General features: G+C 48.7%; 1 protein-coding gene across 3 annotated transcripts in view; it reads left to right on the forward strand.

Annotated features, from left to right (window-relative positions):
- Uvssa (UV stimulated scaffold protein A) overlaps positions 1-19,127 on the forward strand; it is a 44,505-nt gene that overhangs the window by 9,993 nt on the left and 15,385 nt on the right. For all 3 annotated transcript variants that reach the window (XM_045161650.1, XM_045161648.1, XM_045161649.1), the window contains 6 exons: positions 3,138-3,468; positions 4,138-4,258; positions 5,163-5,534; positions 6,985-7,097; positions 7,351-7,479; positions 17,797-17,902. In XM_045161650.1, coding sequence (XP_045017585.1) covers positions 3,138-3,468; positions 4,138-4,258; positions 5,163-5,534; positions 6,985-7,097; positions 7,351-7,479; positions 17,797-17,902 — 1,172 coding nt within the window. The remainder of the gene's footprint in view (positions 1-3,137; positions 3,469-4,137; positions 4,259-5,162; positions 5,535-6,984; positions 7,098-7,350; positions 7,480-17,796; positions 17,903-19,127) is intronic.

Here is a 19,127-nt window from a genome sequence, read left to right on the forward strand (position 1 = left end):
CGAGCAGCTAGGTTTATCAGAGAAGAAGCTTGCCTATATGAAGGGCTCTGGTCTTTTCCCATAGTTCTCTCTAGGTTAAAAGTACAGGTGGGTAGTCTTCCTCCTGAACCTCATGCTCAAGGGAGTATTTTACTACCTGGGAATAAATCCATGCTCTCAGAGATGGGTTGTGCACAGTAAATGAGCAGGAAGGATAAGGCACACTGAAAAGAGGGTGGAAAATGGCAGTGTGGGAAAGCAGTAGGGAAGTCTTGGAACAGTGTTGGCAGGGAGCTCACAGAGAGGCAGCAATGCAAGAAAGCCTCGGGAGATGGTGGTATACACCAGAGCTAATGGCTGGACATTACCTGTACCTGAGGTTTCAGCACCATTGCCATTTCCTGGAGCTAGGTGGACAGACACCTACATACCTGGATCCCCTGGCACCATACTGCCCAGGAACAACCTAGACTCTGTGATTGCATGTCAATAAGCATCCCAAAAACCCTCTCCTGAACCATGCCCACCACCCCCATGGGCCTCAGCACATGAAAGGAGGCAAATTAAGGATGAGAGTGTTGAGGAATGTTGGGGGATGTTCTGGGCTCTGTTGAGGTTCTTGTCCTTGCCAGGGAGTTGTTGTAGTTATGTGACTTCCCAGTGTACCTTGATGCATGAACATTTTCCTATAACTGGCAGGTTCTCACTTCCAACCTGGGCTCATGACCCAATTATCTTATCATGGGAGTCTGAGCAGCAAGCACCCTGATGGCTTTCGACTGCCTGTCCCATGCCTGCAATTATGGTCAGATGGCCCCAGAATGAGGAGAAAGTTTAAGAGATTAGAAACATAAATTTTACTCCTGGCTGGTTCCCCAAATGACATCAGCTGATATCAGGGTTTGAATGATGTTATCTGCAGAGGAGTTCCTAAGTTCTTGCATCCTAGAACAGAATTGAAAGGAGATATGAGGATAGCAAGTGAAACACTTTATTAAGAAAGTAGGGCTGGAGAGATGGCTCAGTGTTTAAGGTGCTTGCTTGCAACGCCTAACAACCTCAGTACCCACATAAAGCCAGATGCACAAAGTGGTGCATGCATCTGGAATTCATTTGCAGCAGCTAGATGCCCTGGTGCGCCTATCCCCCCCACTCCCCACACCTCTCTGCTTGCAAATAAAAAATAAACTCAAATGGCCCTACTCTATAGACTTGGGGCTTTTTTATTATTTATTTATTGAGAGAAAGGTGCTGCAAACAAACTCCAGATGCATGTGCCACCTTGTGCATCTGGCTCATGTCGGTACTGGGGCATTGAACCTAGGTGCTTTGGCTTTACAGGCTAATGCCTTAACTGCTAAGCCATTTCTCCAGCCTCAGACTTGGGGCTTTTATGCTGTCATAGCATGGGCTTTCCCAAAAGCACATGTTACATGTAGTTCTACATACAGTTTCATGCAATGCATGTCTTATTAGCACCTTAGATCTCCACCCAGGGCTGTGCTTTTCAGTATTATAGTGAGACATAGGTTACTCTGGGACATTCTGGAGTGCCTCTGTGCCTGTGTCAATAGGACCAGCTGGTTTTAGTTGGCTTCAGCTGAGGGGTTTCCCACCTTCTTTGCCAACTAATTTTATTTTTCACATATTAATTTTGTAAGGCTTTGTGCAAAGCCCTCTGAGCCTCACTGTTCTCCTGTCGCACTGCTCTCTTGGGAAAGGTCATCTGGAAAACACTAAGGTGTGTATGCTGTGAACCTCTGTTGTGTTTCAGCCACTCAACTCTGAAAGTAGCTGGGGGCCATACAACCATATGTTCCAGCCAATCATAACCCGTAGACATTGCCACTTGAATCATATAATGTTCATGTGTCAGGAAGTATTCCTTTGTATGTTTCAACCATATGTTTATTTATTTTTAATTTTTTTAAATTCTTATTTTTTATTGACTTATTTGAGAGAGAGAGGGAAAGAGGCAGAGGGAGAGAGAGAGAATGGGTGCACCAGGGCCTCCAAGCCACTGCAGATGAACCCCAGAGACATGCGCCACCTTGTGCATCTGGCATTACATGGGTCCTGGAGAATCAAACCTGGGTCCTTTGGCTTTGCAGTCAAATGCCTTTGCTGCTAAGCCACCTCTCCAGCCTTGTTTGTTTATTTTTAAAAATATTTTTATTTATTTTTAAGCCACGAGAGAGAGAAAGCACGCTGGGGCCTCTAGCAACTACATATGAACTCCAGATGCATCTATCACTTTGTGCATTTGGCTTTACATGGGTACTGGAGAATCAAACCTGGGTCATTAGGCTTTGCAAACAAGCACCTTAACTGCTGAGCCATCTCTCCAGCACTCCCCCCACCATGTGTTTATCTTTGCAGCATTAGGGGCCAGCTAAGGACCCCATGCATACTAGTCAGATTCTTTACCATTGTGCTTTACCATTGTGCATGCACCACTTTGTGCATCTGGCTTTATGTGGGTACTGAGGTTGTTAGGCATTGCAAGCAAGCACCTTAAACACTGAGCCATCTCTCCAGCTGTTTTAGCCATTTGGAAATGTATAAAACATTCTTGGCTCATGGGCTGTTTAGAAACATGCCAGAGTGGGCCAATTTTTTGCTCAGATACTGGTGTGTATACTCAGCTCTAGAAGGGGAGAATAAAAATTGGGCACTACTAGGGTCATGAAGACAGACACTGACAATACTCAAAATGTACCAAAGCAGAAATCCAGATCCTCCTGAGAACACAACACTAAAGGTTTAAAACACACCTACCACAGCTCAGGAAATTTTTCCAAAGAGGGGCGAAAAGATTATAAGAGCCACAGAATGGAAGGAAATGTCCAGAGACACTGCCTCCCACCCTTACAATGACTGACTGATGCTCTCACATCTCATAACCTGCAACCCCCGGGGGAAGACCAGCAATCCCACTGAGGAGGTCCCTCAGTGGAATGGGGGCTGGGAGGAGAGAAATGATGGTACCAACACACGATGTATCCATAAAACATTCTACTTAGTAATAAAAAAAGAAGTAAAAAAAAATGGGCACTAATCACAGTCTCTACCATTTATGGATGTAATGGTTCACACAGAGAGGCACTGTCTTTATTTCTCATGGGTGGGCATTTGATCAGCCTGGCTTGCTCTCCCAGGTCTTCCGAGGAGCAGCTGAGCCATGCCTACCGCCTGCTGATGACACAGCTGACCCAAGACCATGCAGAGATCCGCCTCTCAGCCTTCCAGATCATGGATGAGCTCTTCTCCAGGTCTCACCAGTTCAGGATGCTGCTCATTTCTGACTTCCAGGAATTCCTGGAGCTCACTCTGGGCACAGACCACGACCAGCCCCTGCCACCCCCGCGGGAGGTGGCCCAGAGGCTGAGGCAGGCAGCCATGCAGGCTGTGGAAAGTTGGAATGAAAAGTTTGGGGAGGCCTATAAGAAGCTAGCTTTGGGCTACCACTTCCTAAGACACACCAAAAAGGTAGGTGAGCCTGGAACAGGACTGTCATCTTCTGGCACAGGTGGGGAATGCAGGCTGAGGATAGGGAGAATCCTTTCCATTGAGAATGGAGAGGGCACACAGACTGTGGGTGGGACTGCTAGGCCAGCATACAGTCGAGTGGCTATAAGGAGACAGGGCTCCTTGAGGATCAAAGCAGCTTTGGAGAAAAGAGCCACACCTGCTGTCTTCCCTGATCCCAGAAGGCTCCATCTTCTGGGATCTGCCCCACCTGTACCAGTAAGCTATAGATCCTGTCATGGGTTTGATGAAATGCCAGGCTTTGTTATGTTTTCCAGTCTAGTCCCATCGTGCTGTGCCCCTGTCCCTAGCACAGACAGATGGCCTGGCAGGGTTCTCACTCAGGTAGCATTCAGGCCTTTGGGTACAGCTGACAGGTAGAGAAGCATACCGCTTTCCCATCTGTGTCTTACTCGGGGTTAGCAGTCTCCCCTCTTCCATCTAGAGTGGCAAGCATGGCAGTACAAGGCAGCAGGCTTCAGTGGATTTCTTGTGTTGGCTTATGCTGATGGTACTGTGTTCTTTGCGCTCTCTCTCTCTCTCTCTCTCTCTCTCTCTGTGTGTGTGTGTGTGTGTGTGTGTGTGTGTGTTTGTCATAGGTAATCTTCATCTTCCTCCTCAATTTCTCAGGTGGATTTTCAGGATGTGAATGCTAGGACTGTGGCAGAAAGAAAGCGAGAAGAAGAGAAACAGAAGCACATGGATAAAATCCACAGAGAAAGTGCTGAGCGCGCTGAGAGGGAGATGGAAGGCAGGTTCTCAGGCCAAGTCCTCACAACTTTCCCAGAGGCCCCTCATGCCTATTCCCTTGCTGCCCTCAACCCAGGCAGCCAGATCTACAAGGCAAAATGGTTCAGGTTTGAGTTGGGCCTTTATAGGTCATGTGCACCTCTTGTGGATTGGTAGTTGGATCCTCATATGGCCACGTACTGTGAGGCTCCTGAGGCAGAGAGCCTAGGGTAGGTATGCATCAGGCAGAAGTCTGCACTTTGTTGCTTGCTGAACTCTTCTTGTCCATGTTATGCCCCCATTTGTTCTTGCCAGCTCACTTCCCCAAATCCTTACCATATGCTTCCTGGGAGCCAGTTTGTGAGGGATAGACCCAGGGTCATAATTGCCCATCTCCAGAGAGCCCCTAGACAGGCTAGCTGTTCTCTGTCCTCAGATGGAAGTTCTGAGGTTCTTCCTGTGTTCAGAGCCTCACATAGACACCTGTTCTGGGTGTGGGTCCTGCTGTACCTTCTCCAAAGCTTCATAGAAGCTTGTAGGCAGACAGCTAAGCTATGGGGGTTATGGAGGTTGCTGAGGTGGGGGATACCCTGGTAAGATGTAGAATAGTGGTGGTATCTCCTGCTGTGGCAGGAGCTGCAGCTTTGCTGGGACTGCAACCCTGTGTGGAAGGTCAGCACATGGTGGTAGTCACACATGCTCCTGTGAGCTGCCACATAGACACATTCAGAGATGGACCTTGTAGACCCAGCTGTCTTGCTGAGTGGTCTACTAAACAGTACTAAATGGTCTACGTGCATCTGGGTACTAGCTTTTCTTGGAGGTGTCATGACTCCCCTACCCTCTTGTCTTAGAAGCTGTCTTGGCAGTCGGGTACTCTTTGGGTCAAGATAATACAATAAGCAGATGTCTTGATCTCTTGGCAGAAATGTCTGATGAAATTAGATGCTGCCTGACAGAAGTGGAGAACTGCTTCAGGTTGCTGGTGCCCTTGGAATTACTTGACGAGGTGCCTGACACAACAGAGGGCTGTGTTCCTTGCTCCTTGAGCCCAGGCTGGGTAGCCCCTTGTGGATCTGTCCCCCTTGGGCCTCAGGATGAGGAGCAACCATGCTGCAGTAAGGATCTTTCTGCCTCTGCATGCCACATAGGACCTGCTGCTGGTGGGGAGCCACCACCTCAGACAGTCACACAGGACTCCTCGGAGGATGAAGATGAGGACAGTGGCCCAGAGGAGTTCCTGCGGAACCATGGGCTGGGCTCCCACAAATATACACTGGACGTGGAGTTCTCCACTGGTAACTGGTCACTGTTGTTACCCAGTTCCTCTCTCTGATGCTCTTGACTGGCAGTCTTTGGCTCCCCCACTGGCACTGGGTTGTTCCATGGTGGAATTGAGCCTTGGCAGCAGCTTCTCAAGTGGGGCTGCCTATGGGTTTCCCGGTCAGGCTTGTCCTTCTTATGTGGCTCTGCTGTAAACTGCCATCATGCCAAGCCTCCGTAGCCATGGACTAGCGACAGAGAGCTTGTGGGCCACTGCAGCCTTGCCCCACCAAGACCATGAACAGGACATGGAGCCACTGACAGGTTCTTCCTGGGTCAAGATCTGTCAGGGGCATCTTACCTGGGAAGAAAATGTGACCAGAGTGTGGTTCCTTACTGTGTTTATGATAATAGGGATATGCCACAGAGTGATGCTTAGCCCCAGCATTCCAGCCTTGCTGGGTGAGGAAGTGCTTTCTTGGCCATCTGTTTTTAGGTATCCTCATATGAGTGTCGTGTGCTCACAATGTGGGGTGTGTTTGGAGGAGGGGTTAGGCCCCTTCACAGTGCAGTTTCAAATGATCCTTTCAGGGGCTGCCCCTGAAAGTGAATGTAATGGGTTTCCCTTTGCCACGTGGCAGTGCTCAGGCTATGTGGAGACTTTGGTACCTAAGGCTCAGCTAGCTGTCAGTGCTGAGTACTTCAAGAGGCCCCAAGAGTACCTCAAGGACATTCAATAGTGTGTCTTTTAACTACTCACAGCAAGTGCTACACCTCACTGCACAGCTGATGGTGGGCTCTGTGGTAGAGGGCCATGCCCAGCAGAGGCAATATATATATAGTGGTAGATTGAGTAGATGGTCTCCAATATATTCAATGTTTTATTCGTTTGTAGTTTGGATCTGTAGCCACCTTACTGGAGGAGGTATCACTGGGAAATCTTAAGGTATAGTGGGTTTGAAATTCCAATCTAAAGATATGCAAAGTACCCAGTTCCATCTGGAGTTCCTGAAGTGTGCTATGTGGCTTGTGGCTTCTCTCTCTGCTTGGACCTATGAAAGCAGGGCCAGCTTCTTCTGCCATTATGGAATTTCCCCTGTATCTGTTAACTTCAATAAACCCCTTTCTCCATAACTGTGTCTGGTCTGGAAGTTCATCTCAGCAAATCTGAAGCTGTCTGCTACAGACATACAAACGCACATATGCCTGTCCAGGAAAGGTAGAATTGTGGGGGCCATTGAGACCCAAGAGAGAGGCAGGGACAGTCCTGAGAGTAGTGGGCTGAGGTGATAAAGTTGCAGGAGGTGAAACTGTGTGAGGGCAGCCTCAGTGTAGAGCCAGAATGGTTGATGTTCCTCCAAACCTTTCCAAAACAGTACATTTTCTTCTCAGGGTTGACCAGTGTCTGGGACCAGGTAGGATTTCAGTGTTCTTCCCTGGCTGTCAGCCTCAGTGTCCATATTCAACTCCTTTGTCTTGTTCCAGATGGCCCAAAGGTACAGGAGAATGAAGACAACCTTGCTGTCCTCCATGCTGCCCGTGATGCACTGAAGCTTATCCGGAACAAGTTCCTGCCAGCTGTGTACTCCTGGGTCCAGGTAAAGCTGAATATGTGGCTTTTGGGGTGAATATGGCTCAGGCAGAGTGAGGATGTAGAAGGTAGGAGCAATGAACTGGAGGGAAGACACAAGGAAGATGCTGAGCATGGGTGTTATCCTATTCAGGGTGACCTGGGTGGAGTGGGAATAAGCAGTCCCTCTCACTGTACCTTCCCACAGAAGGCAATGGGCCTTCAGGCTAGGCTTCTTGTGGCCAGCCTGGGGCCATTGTGAATTGTTCCTTGTTTTCCAGCGATTTACTCGTGCAGGGATCTATGATGCACACTTAAAGCGAGCCGTCGACCTGAAACTAGAATTGGAACTTGCTCTGAAGAAGTATGAGGAGTTAGACATCAAGCCCAAGGGAGGACAGAGGTGCAGGGTGAGTGCACAGGGCTGGGCACACAGAAGTTCAAGGGTTCTGCACTCAGCCATTAGAACAGGTAGAAGTCACCAAGGCTTCACCAGAGCTGATTTCTTATGATTGAAACTGCTTCAGACCAGTTTTTTCCCAAGGAGAAACTCCTTGGCCTGGAGTTCTGGAAGCAAAGCTGCTCATCATGAGCTTACTTGTGCCATGGTGGCTACATTCCTGCTGTTGAGGTGCTATATGTTAACCTTGTGTTAAAGCCAAGAATATGTGCAAGATGCTGAGAACCCATATGTCAAGGACCTAGTGAAGTGAGTGGGGTGTTCTATGGCATTGCCAGCAATAGCATACCATGGTCTGCCAAAATATATATGCAGAGAGCTCTGGGGCAGCCAAAAGTAAGTGTGGGCACTGTGCCCTTTGGGGTGGAGACTCAAAGGCCACTTGTCTGCTGGGTTGTATGGCACCTCAGGTTTGGAAAGGTCAGGTTGTTTGTAAGCAGGAACTGGCCCTCTGTGTCTGAGGAGGTGTTGAGTGTGTAGCTGGTATCAAGGCAAAACAGGGGCACCTGGCTGCCCTGGATGGGGCTGGAGAGATGGGGCCCCCAGGCAGAGCTAGAGGGAGGTATGGGCCGTAGTTTCTGAGATGCTGGTTGCCAGCAAGGATGCAGTCGAGAAATGCTCCTGGAGCCACATGGATCTTTGGCGCTGAGTGCATTACAGCTGGCTAGAGGGTAGAGTACACTGTTGGGCTGTAATCTGGAAGAGCTAGTGCACTTGGAATGGGAATGGAGGGTGACCATAGAACCAGAGGGTCACATGGAGAGCTGAGGTTCTGTGCAGGAGGCTACAGGACCTGTGGCCTGGGGAGGGGCCTGCACATACTTAGGGTAGTTGGAAAGAGAGGAAACAGATACCAGATATGCCACTTCCACATGGAATCTGGGTCTGAACCTAAATCCCAGACCTGGACCCTGCCTGAGCAAGCACATAGTGGGCCTGTGGCCTGTGTAGGCTGATCTGTAAACTAATTTGGAAAGTAACTTTGAGATAGAAACAGCAGTCTTTGTTAAGGGAAAGGTAAAGTTCAAAGCCATCCATGGTCTTAGCCTAGAAACAAGAGTGGGTAATACACTATACCAAGTACTTAAGGACACAGCTGACCATTCTGTGGCAACCAGTTTGGATGGCTGATGCAGGAAGGGCTGGAACTAGAGGAGGGAGGAGGGAATCCCTGTCCACCCTGCAGCAGTTTGCTAGTCCTGGTTTTGGAGAGGATGTGTGCAATGCCAGGGCCAGCAGAGGGCGATCTTGCTTCTCTTTCATTCTTCCAATCCCTGAATGTAATCGTGGGGACACAGTACTATAGATGGGTTTGCCTGGCCATGTTTGGTGGACGCTGTTAATATTTTACAAGAAATGCATTTGGTGTGTGACTATCTAAGTCAGTCTTGTGAATTTTACACAACGTATTTTTTTTCTGTTGTCTTTTTAATTTATTTATTTGGGAGAGAGAGAGACTGAGAAAGAAAGCTGGGCATGGTGGCACATGCCTTTAATCCCAGCACTTGGGAGGAAGAGGTAGGAGGATTGCTGTGAGTTCAAGGCCAGCCTGAGATAATATAGTGAACTCCAGGCCAGCTTGGGCTATAGCAAGACCCTACCTGGAAAAAGAAGAAGGAAGAGGAAGAGAGGAGGAGGAGAGGAGAGAGATAAAGAAAATGGGTGCACCAGGGCTTTTAGCCATTGCAAATAAATTCCAGGAGCATGCACATCTATGCATTTGTCGTAAAGGGGATACTGGGGAATTGAAACCAGGTCCTTGGGTTTTGCAGGCAAGTGCCTTAACCTCTGAGCCATCACTCTAGCCCCACAACATATGTTTACATGAGAACATTTCTCTAATCATGAGGAAAATTACTACTTAAGTCCATACTGCATCAGAAAGAGTTTGTTTTGAACCTATATGCTCAGAATCCCAAGGTTGGTTGAACTGAGACTGAGCCATGCAAAACCCCCCTGGGATGACTTGAAAGCTATTCTGTGGAGGGGAGGCCACCTCACTGTTCTGATGTGTACCCCAATCTTCCCAAAGGACTAAGCCAGACATAACTGTGGGGCCTTCGTAATGCAGGGATGTCCTTAGGTAGCTGGTGCTCTAAGGAGTGGCCATAGAACTTTGAGGACTCTTGTACAGTGTAGATTAATCTCCAGTATTGCCAGCCTGCATGGTCTTACTAGGGCCAGCAGTGCTAGGGTTGGCAGCACCTCAAGCCCAGAAGGTCATAGCAGCCCAGCCCCTCTACTTGGCCTGAGGCTGTTTGGGCATTGCTCCTCCTGCCTCATATCTCAGGTCCACATCTCTTGACTGCTGAGTGAACAGTTGGTGGAGGGGGTCCTGAGCAGAATGCTCTCGCCTGCTGCTCAGTCTGTGTGGCTGATGAGGATGTGCACTCCCCTGGGTCAGGGGTCTGCATTGAGCTTAGCTCCACGTGCTATAGCTAGCATCCCCAGAGCTCAGAGGCTCCAGTTCTCTGTGGTGACTTGTGCCCACAACTCTGCTGCCCCTGTGGAGCTGCCATGCACTCAGAGAGACTGAGTGGAAACTGGTCTTCATGGTGCAGGACTGTAATCTTAACTACATGGGAAGCTGAGGCAGGAGAATTACAAGTTCAAGGCCAGGCTGGACAGCTTAGTGAGATGCTGTCTCAACACAAAACATAAAAAAAGACCTGGGATGAGTTTGAGTGGAAGAGTGCTTACCTAGTGTATTATTTATGGCTATGGGTTTAGTCCTCGGTACCAGGGCAAAAAATGACCAAGCAGAGCCTTATGAGTCCTTAGCATAGTCTTGCCATATGCTACTTTCTCCTCAGGTCTAGCTTACCCTAGGCCTGCTAGCTGCTTTGAGTTAGCTATAGTCTTAGTTTCTGTGGCTGGTCTGCTCAGGCTGTGGTGTCGTTGGGTGTTGGGCCCACATTAGGCAGACACTGGGCAGGGTGTGGCTTTGTCAGTGCCCTGGCTGCCACAGTTGAGGGCATAGAAGTGCCATCGGCCATATCCCAACTCCAGCGGGGCACAGACACAAGAGTCTTGGATTTGGCACTGTACACATGGACTCCCTGTGGTGCATGGCCCCAGGTTCATGTAATGCTCAGGGCCTGTGCTCTCCCCACCACCCCTTGATGCACCCACTGGCTTCCTGCCCTGTCTTACCCTTTGGCACATGTCTCCTCACATATCTGAGCAGATGAGTGGTGGCCTGACCACTTCCGTCCATTCGTGCCTGCAGCACCTGCTGTGAAAATGGGCCCTTCCAGGTGCTGTTGTATGACAGCTCTTGGCAGAGTTCCCTGTCTCCCTTTGGCCTTACAGGACAGTGGACTGGCCCAAGCAATCCCTCAGGGATGTGGGGACTGCTACTGCTCTGGAGACATATGGGACTGGCTGGGTTCATTTAGGTGGTAGCCACTTGGGCTGATGGTGCCCCAGCTTCAGTGGGAAGACAGGCTTTGGTTTGCTCCCCTGTCAGTTGAATGGATGTTTCCTAGACCCATCTCCACAAACTGATTTTAACGAAAGGCATTGCTCGGAAGTCCTTGGGGATTTTGCTTGTCTGAGCTGGAGAGCGAGGAGCCGCCTGTAGATGAAGTGATTGGCGGCTCCCTGGCTATGAGTGGCAGCGTCCAGGCTCAGGTGAGCACCGCTTCCCAGAATAGACTCTGGAGCGGGCTATCTGCCCATCTCCCCTCCTGCAGCTGGTGGGCAGCTCCATGCAGGGTTGCTGTACCACAGTGGCTCTTGGAGGGGGTGGGGATTATGTGGCTAATGAACGTCCATGTTAATTAGAGCTGTTTTAATTAGAAATCATGAATGAGGTGCTCACTAATTTCCAAATAAAATTTACGGAGGGTTTAAATCATTTCCTAGTGTTTCCCCATTTAGCACGGGATCGGCATCGTTAACTCTGAATGTAGAACAGGCTAAGTGAGGAACACTAATTCAATAATGCATGATTTAAACATTTTAGAACTTCTAATGAATGTGTGAGACAAACATGATGCAATGAGTTATAAACAGCATCTCAGACCATGGACAGGTCCTAGCCAGCCTTGGAAAAGTGCAGACTATGCAAGCGTTCCCTTTTCCCTTCCGGGGACTGTGGAGTCCAGCCCCACCTCCCCTGTCTGTCTGTTGCCATTGGTTTCTGCATAGTATTGCCTTCCTTTTGACATAGATGTTCTGTCTTCAAAAATAGTTAAGCCAGTTTAAACATGTCTAAGCATTTGCTTTACAGAGTGTATCCATGTCTGCTCTGATTGGAGGCAGGCTGGGGATAAATCTTGACTGGATCAATGTGGAGGGCCATTTGGTAGAGTAAGTTTTCACCTGCTCTGTTACAGAAGAGCTATAATAATCCATGGTTGCCTCATTTGTTAAACTGATAAAAATCCTTTGAAAACTTTTAAATTACCTGCCTTTTCATTATGCAGCTCTCTGTGATCACCACTTAGTTCGTATTGTGTAATTAACAAAACATGAGCTACCAGGGGCTAGTGGTCAGAACAGTGATTTTGACCATCAGTCTGTCTGACCTGTCAGCAACTGTTCTTTCCTTCCTGACTTTTGGGCTGCTTGGTCATGTGACTGGTTGACCCTTGTGTTTGTGCTTGCCAGTCTCAAAAGCAGTGTGACAGCCACCTTTCTGTAACCATAGACTCATCCACATTCACAGCAGTGGAAATCAATCCATTTGGCACACACTTTCCTGTATAGCTTGTTTGCTTTGTGTTGGGTGTCCAGAAGACCAAGCTTACTGCCAGGTCTGTGGTTTTGTGCTGGGAACTCTCCTAGGCCCACCTCTGCCTCTGTTGAGCGTTAGGAAAGCTTCATGGGCTGCTACTGGGTCCATGAGATTTGCTTCTTGTAGGTGAAAAGGACAGAGGCAGAAAACCTGGTGAAATGAAATGTTGAACCATCAGACACAGGCAGAGGAAGGCAGGAAAACTAAATCAGCCTTGCAGGACCTTGTGAGGCAGCAGGGCCCATAAACAGCCTTCCAGGCACTGTGCTCCCTCCATCACACTGAAGGCCAAGCAGGCACCCAGGAGCACAGAGTAGGGAGGGGTGTGGGCATACAGTTTTCATGAGGTCAGCCCACATGGATGGGAGAACAGAAACTCAGGCTGGCTGCAGCCTCTATACCAGCCTGCTTCCTGTGGTATACTATAGCATGGACCTGTCTCCTGTGCCCAGCTTCAATCAGATACTGTTCCAAAATAAGCCATCTCTCTTCAACACTTTCCCACCTGTTATTCCTTTAGCTCCAAGAACACCTCCTATCATTTAAAAAAAAAAAAAATTTAGAGCAATAGACAGAGAGAAAGAGGGAGTGAGAGAGAGAGAGAGAGAGAGAGAGAGAGAGAGAGAGAGAGAGAGAGAGAGAGGGAGAAAGGGGGTGTTCCAGGGCCTCCAGCCACTGCAAACGAACTCCAGATGCATGTGCCACCTTGTGCATCTGGCTTAAGTGGGTCCTGGGGAATAGAGCTTCAAACTGAGGTCCTTAGGCTTCACAGGCAAGTGCTTAGCCACTAAGCCATCTCTTCTGCCCTCTCCTATCATTTTAAGGATGAGAAAACTGAGTCTGGAGGAATTTGTATGAGCTTTGGCCCCCTTGCAGCGGTCCAGTTGCCCAGTGAAAGGGCTGTCTGATGAATATGGCACTAGGTCTTTTGGTGACAGCAGACCATGCATGGCTTTGTGCTCCCAGAGGCTAGCTACATGCTCTCAACTGAGATGGCAGTTGTGGGCCAAGCAAGTGAAGGCACACCTCTGTCCAGCACAGTTAGCTTTCTTTCACATTTCTGGGGTAGAGTGATTAGCAGCTTCACCCTCTATGTGGCTTTCACATGACCATTATAGCTCAGCTAGCCTCTGCACCACTCATGCTGCCATCAGCAGTGGGATCCCAAGAAAGCAGGGTGGCCCAAGTCTGTCCATCTGAGGAGCATGGAGGACCAGGGCACCTGGCCTGTGTTTATGTGGGCCAGCAGGCTTCATTTGGTTGATCATGTGTGACCCCCTCTTACCCATCTGACTAGCTGCTTTTCTGGACCAAGTAGAGATTTGGGCCCCAGCCTGGCTGTAGAAATGGTCCTCCAGGCACATGTGACCCAAAGATCTCCCCTCATGCTTCTGGGGTGTCTGCCGGTTTGTGCAGACCACATTCCTGCACTGACTTGGATCAGATGAGGAGGGGAAATGCCTACCGCTGTGTGTTCAATAATGTGATCCTGGGATCTCTTTGATGAGTATAGACTTTAAAAGAGATGGTCATTCGAGAAAATGCCGCTTTGCTCCAGTGTCGTTTTCAGACTCATTTCAGAGGGGTGCATATGCTCCAGGTACCCTGCCTGCATCTGGGCAGGGTTGACTTAATGCTGGCACCACTGTCTGCCAGGTGCCTGTTCCGTGCAATCACATGGTCAGCAGCACTGCGCCCTCTGTCCTCTGAAGGTGCGTCCCTGGCCGCCGGAGATGCACATGAGATATTGGCCTGGCCGGGCAATTTGCACGGCCTTCCAGGGAGGGCATTAGCATATAAATAGCAGATGCAATGACGGCCATCACAGCTGAGCACGTTTAATTTTTAGTTTATAAGATAGAATGGGTTTTTAAATGCATAGCCATCAAGCCGCTGAAAGACAAATGCAGTTTGGAACTCACTTGTCTGACGAGGCCTTACATCATTTTTTTTAAAAGGGAAATAGACACACATAAAACTGAACAAAAGTGATTTCTTGGGTGAAAAGTAATTGAGATTGCGCACCAAGTTAATTAGATGGTACAAAATTTATTTAATGGTCCCAGCTGTATCTCTAGGCCTGGGCTTGGCGGCTACCGCTTCCTGGATGCTCTTTCCATTCCTTCGCAAATAATTAGCAGTCACCGCCCCACTTCTATAAACTGATTGCATTGTATATTTTGGTCGTTTTATTGCTTGTTTAATTATGATCATGACGACTCATTTTTCTAAATCCTTTTAACTGTGGGTGAGAATCAATTTGTACAAAACCGGCAGTGCTCCCCCGTGGCGATGGTGGTGGGGAGACGCTGTATCTGTCCTGTGGGTGGATGATGTTGGCCTTGTGTAGGGATCTATAGTTCCCACTTGGGGTCTAGCTTGAGAGGGGGCTGATTGGTTTTCAAGGCTCTGATGACCTGTTTTGTCCCTCAAAGATGCCCAAGGACTTAGTAAGATGGCTAGTCTATGCCAATGTGCAGTTCCCATGGGAGGGACACCCCACCCCCACCCCAATTTCATACCTTTTACCTTGTTTCATTGTTGTAAAAAAAAAAAAAAAGACTTGGCCCCATGTAGGTAAAAAAGCAAAGTTTTCATGAGAACATTTCACAGGTTGGATCTCATTTTGAAAACATCTGCAGCCCTGGTAACTTTTAGCAGATGTGAACTCCTTCCTAGGACCCTTCAGGGTACAGGCCCCTGTCTCACCTACTCTGTGACCTTGAGTGTAGGTCACTACCACAGTGGCCATGACCTCTTAATTATTTGATTTTCAGAGGTCAGTGGAAGTCCATCCAAGCCTTAGGACTTCCACACAATCTTAAAACTAGTTACTTTTGCCAAGGAACTGCCCCTTAAATTTTGGAGTTCCTTGTCTCAAAACAGGCCTCTGGTGAGACTCCTGAGTATCACAGCAGCCAGGGCTTAGAGCTTTCTTTTTCTCTTTCTTCATTGGGATGCCAATTCCCCCTCAGGTGCAGCATGCCTTGTGTTGGCTGGCACCATGGATTTGTAGTGTTTAGTTTAGTTTACCCGGTGTGAATGAAAACCTGGAGACAGTTTTTAGCATGATGATACATGCCTTTACTCCCAGCTCTCAGGAAGCTGAGGTAGGAGGATTGTACTGAGTTTAAGGCAAGTTTGAGACTTCAGAGTGAGTTCCAGGTTAGTCTGGGCTAGAACCTACCTCAGGTGGGGAGACCCTTGGACATAGGAATCTTTAAGCTTCACCTTAGTATTAGCAACGAAGTCTCTAATTCTAGTGCTATACTTTGATTGGCATCTTCACCTCTGTATAGTTTAAAGTATGGGAACAGTGGCAGCGCTTCTGGCCCCATAGAAAGACAGAACCTCTTTAGAGGCAAAGACTTGGGGAATAAGAACAGCCTGGGGCCTAGTGGTACTAATTTAGAACAAAGAGGAACCTGAGGCTTCAAATTTAATCACAGAAACAAACGGCTTTGGTTGGGAAGGAAGAAGGTATAATTCCAATAGTTACCTAAGCAGTTGAATATTTTTAGGGAATGAAAATTTGATAAAAGTCCTCAGTGAAATTCAAGGGTGTGAGCAATAAGCATAATATTTTATGAAAATGACCCCCATATTTAAAACCTGGCACTATATGTTATGCATTGTAGCACCCAGTCCACATCTACCTTTTAGAAAATTAAAACACATAAATTCTGTTTAGTGTTTGATACGCACTGCACTAGCCGAGACCGTAATGCCCTAAAACCTTGGGCTGCTTTCCACCTTTCATAAATTCCTGGGTAGATTCTATACAAAAATAATTTTCAGGTCCGTGGCTCATTGTTATTCAAACGTGATTGATCGTCGTCATTTGCTCAGCTCGGGAGTTAAGTGCCCCTGTCATTTCCAAAGAGTATAATTGGGACGTTTCACAGGTCAGCGGTGGAGACAGGCTTCCCTTTTGATCAGTGTTAGACTGATAACAAAAATTACAGTTTCCGATGATTAATGTCTCCTGTGCTTCCCAGATGCATGACTGTGGGCTGCACCAAAACAAAGTACATTTGCATCTGATTATGCCTTTCCTGGGCAGCAGTCTCCCCGGCAGGGGCATCAGGCCCAGCAGGCACTGCCAGATGTGGCTGCTGATGGCTCTGGTGGCCGCACAGTGGAGCCCGGCCCAACCTGGGAGGGCAGTGTGCTGAGCTGGGCACAAATAGGTGATGCATTTCAGATCCCATATATGGCAGGAAGCAGTGAGGATGGTGCTGGCAATGTGTAACTTTAAGGTGATAGTGTTGGGAATGATTTTTAAATGAAGTCATGTGTCAGAACAGCTAAGTTTTTCTAAGTTTTTTTCTTATAACTCAGAGAAAGGGCTCTACTGTTTGGCATTCAGTCAACAGGGACATGTCTTGTGGGATATTCCCATATTCTCTGTCCTGGAGCTTAGAAAAACAGGGACATCACAACCCCAAGGAGTACCACAATCATAGGTTCATCTAAACCCAGGGGACACCTGACCTCAGGGCCACCGTGGCCCCAGGGGCATGGACCTTATTGCCCTGGTTGGCTGAGCCTGGCTCCCTCCTTTGGCAGGTGGATGGTAGGGCAGATTTCAAGAAAGATGGGTGGCTGACATCCTGTCTTGACTGGAGGGGTTGCCTCTGTAAGGACATAGGCCAGTGGGAACTAAGGTGGGAGGAACCTTATCAGAGGGTGTTTCTGCAATGGGATGTGGGAGGAGGAAGCCTGCAGATCTGTACTGTCCTGCAACTGTCTGCTCATGCTGCTTTCTGCAGCTCTGGCAGCTTGCTTATGTGTGTGTGGCATAGTTGTACATGGGATTGGCAGCAGCCCTGGTTCAGGTTGTACTGCCTATTTAGTGGGGATATGTCTTTTTGTGTGAGTCCCTGCACTATCTACTGAAGCAGACACAGGAGGAAGGCAGTGCCCAGACCCTCCTGACTGAGGAAGGAAGCAGGCCTGTCTGGAGTGTGTCAGCTCCCTGAGGGGCAGGAAGGCACACCTGGGCCCTAGAGCTCATGGCACAGCTGTTGTACCTTGGATCAGAGGTGGCCTTGCAGGAGGGGACTCACATGGCTTTTAAGCCCTACAAGACAGAATATTCCTTAAGTTTATGTCCAGCACCTTAAAAGAGACCATGCACCCTGCTCACCTGCCCTCACAGCAGTACTTTTACCTAAGGTTGAGGATGAATGGCTGCTATCTTGGGTATCTGCCCTTGAGATTTGCAGCTGCACTCCTGAGCATGAGGGATAGCATGGGCAGAGACTTAGGGGCCAGAAGACTCCCAGTCTGTAGTCTTAATGCCGACTCTGAATGGTACCAGGTAGGAGCTGTGTCGACATGCTGTGGTCCAGAGGCGAGGACAACCTTGAAAATTATTGTTAAGTGTGTACCAACCTTAGCTGACACAGAAATGCTAAACAAGAGAAGGCCCTGCAGGAAGCAGCACCTGTTCATGCAGCCTGGGGACAACTGTTCTCATATAGGGCCAAGTGTCTTTATTTGTACTTGGGGATGTTTCCGCAGACAGAAGCCCTGGAGGACAGCGAAGATGAGGATGAGGACTTTGTGGAGGTCCCAGAGAAAGAGGGGTATGAGCCTCATATCCCCAACTACTTACGAGCTGAGTATGGTGAGTTGCCCCAGAGGGGCAGGGTTGGGAATGGGGGACACTTGGAGAGGGCCCCCACACTGGACACTGTCTTCAGGCCATTGTGTCTCCTTGGGGAACTGGGCCTCTACCTGCCTCTTCTGCAAGCTTTTTCTGCAGAGCTATTATGTCAGTAATAATTACTTTCTTCTAAGTTGTGGCTTTTTTTTTTTCTTTTGTGCCCTGAGTTCCTTCAGCCAGTCCAAGGTGAGTCTCTGTCCTTGGGACAGGAGTGCAGTATGATGAGGATGCCTGTGTCCACATGGGACCAGCACTGGTGTAGAGGGGAGACAGGTTAAGCCCTGGCCCTGTGGTGTCTGGCACTCCCGGCCCCAGTGGCAGCTTGTCCATGGATAATAAAACTCCCAGAGCAGGTGGTCAGCTTGCACATGTGGGTTCCTTGGATTTGAAGGCAGGTGATGAGAAAGAGAGCAGAAGGCCTTGGGCCCTCAGGGTAGGAGATGGCCACCCCATGTACATTGGGCTTCTCCCTCCCTGGCAGCCATTTATTAGTCGTATCATGGATAAAGTGCCCCCTGCTAGTCTGTTAGGTTACAGATATGGCTTTTGGGTCTGGGACATCTGCACTCCACAGCAAAAAGCAGCTTCTCACTGCATGGGGCAGAGCACCATTGTGACACTGTGTCAGGCTTATCCCATTAGGATTTTCCTCTTTTCCAAGAAAACCCTCCAAGCCACACTGTGCTCCCAAGGTTATGCTCTGCAGTGAGAAAATGTGGACTGAGTCAGAACACTGCTCCATGACCCAGCACAGCCTTACTCTGGTGGTATTCTTCATGTCAGTAGGAACAGATGAAAACAAGACTGCTTTTGTGGTGAGATAGACAAGTGGGTTTGAACCACGTTTGTGAGATGAAATGTGAATTTGTTAAAAGAATTTAGATGATTAGACAACTCATGTGTGAAGACATGACCCATTAGGGGTGTCATGCCAAATTAGCCTAGGCAGACTCACTGCCCTCCGCTCTCACAGCCTTGTGTCCAGTGCTGTCTACTGGGCAGGCTGGATGCCTGGGAGTCAGTGAGTATGTTACAGTAGGAGAAACCTCTCACATCCAGGGGCTGCCAGTGATCCCTCACTAAACATAGCTGGTCTGGCCTGCTCTGCAGGAGGCCTAGCAATGACTCAAACTTGCTTCCTATATACAGTGAGCTCCCTACCCTTAAGAGCTGTCCCCTGACACCT

This window comes from Jaculus jaculus, chromosome 11 (genome assembly GCF_020740685.1).
Source record: "Jaculus jaculus isolate mJacJac1 chromosome 11, mJacJac1.mat.Y.cur, whole genome shotgun sequence".
NCBI classification, from domain to species: domain Eukaryota; kingdom Metazoa; phylum Chordata; class Mammalia; order Rodentia; family Dipodidae; genus Jaculus; species Jaculus jaculus.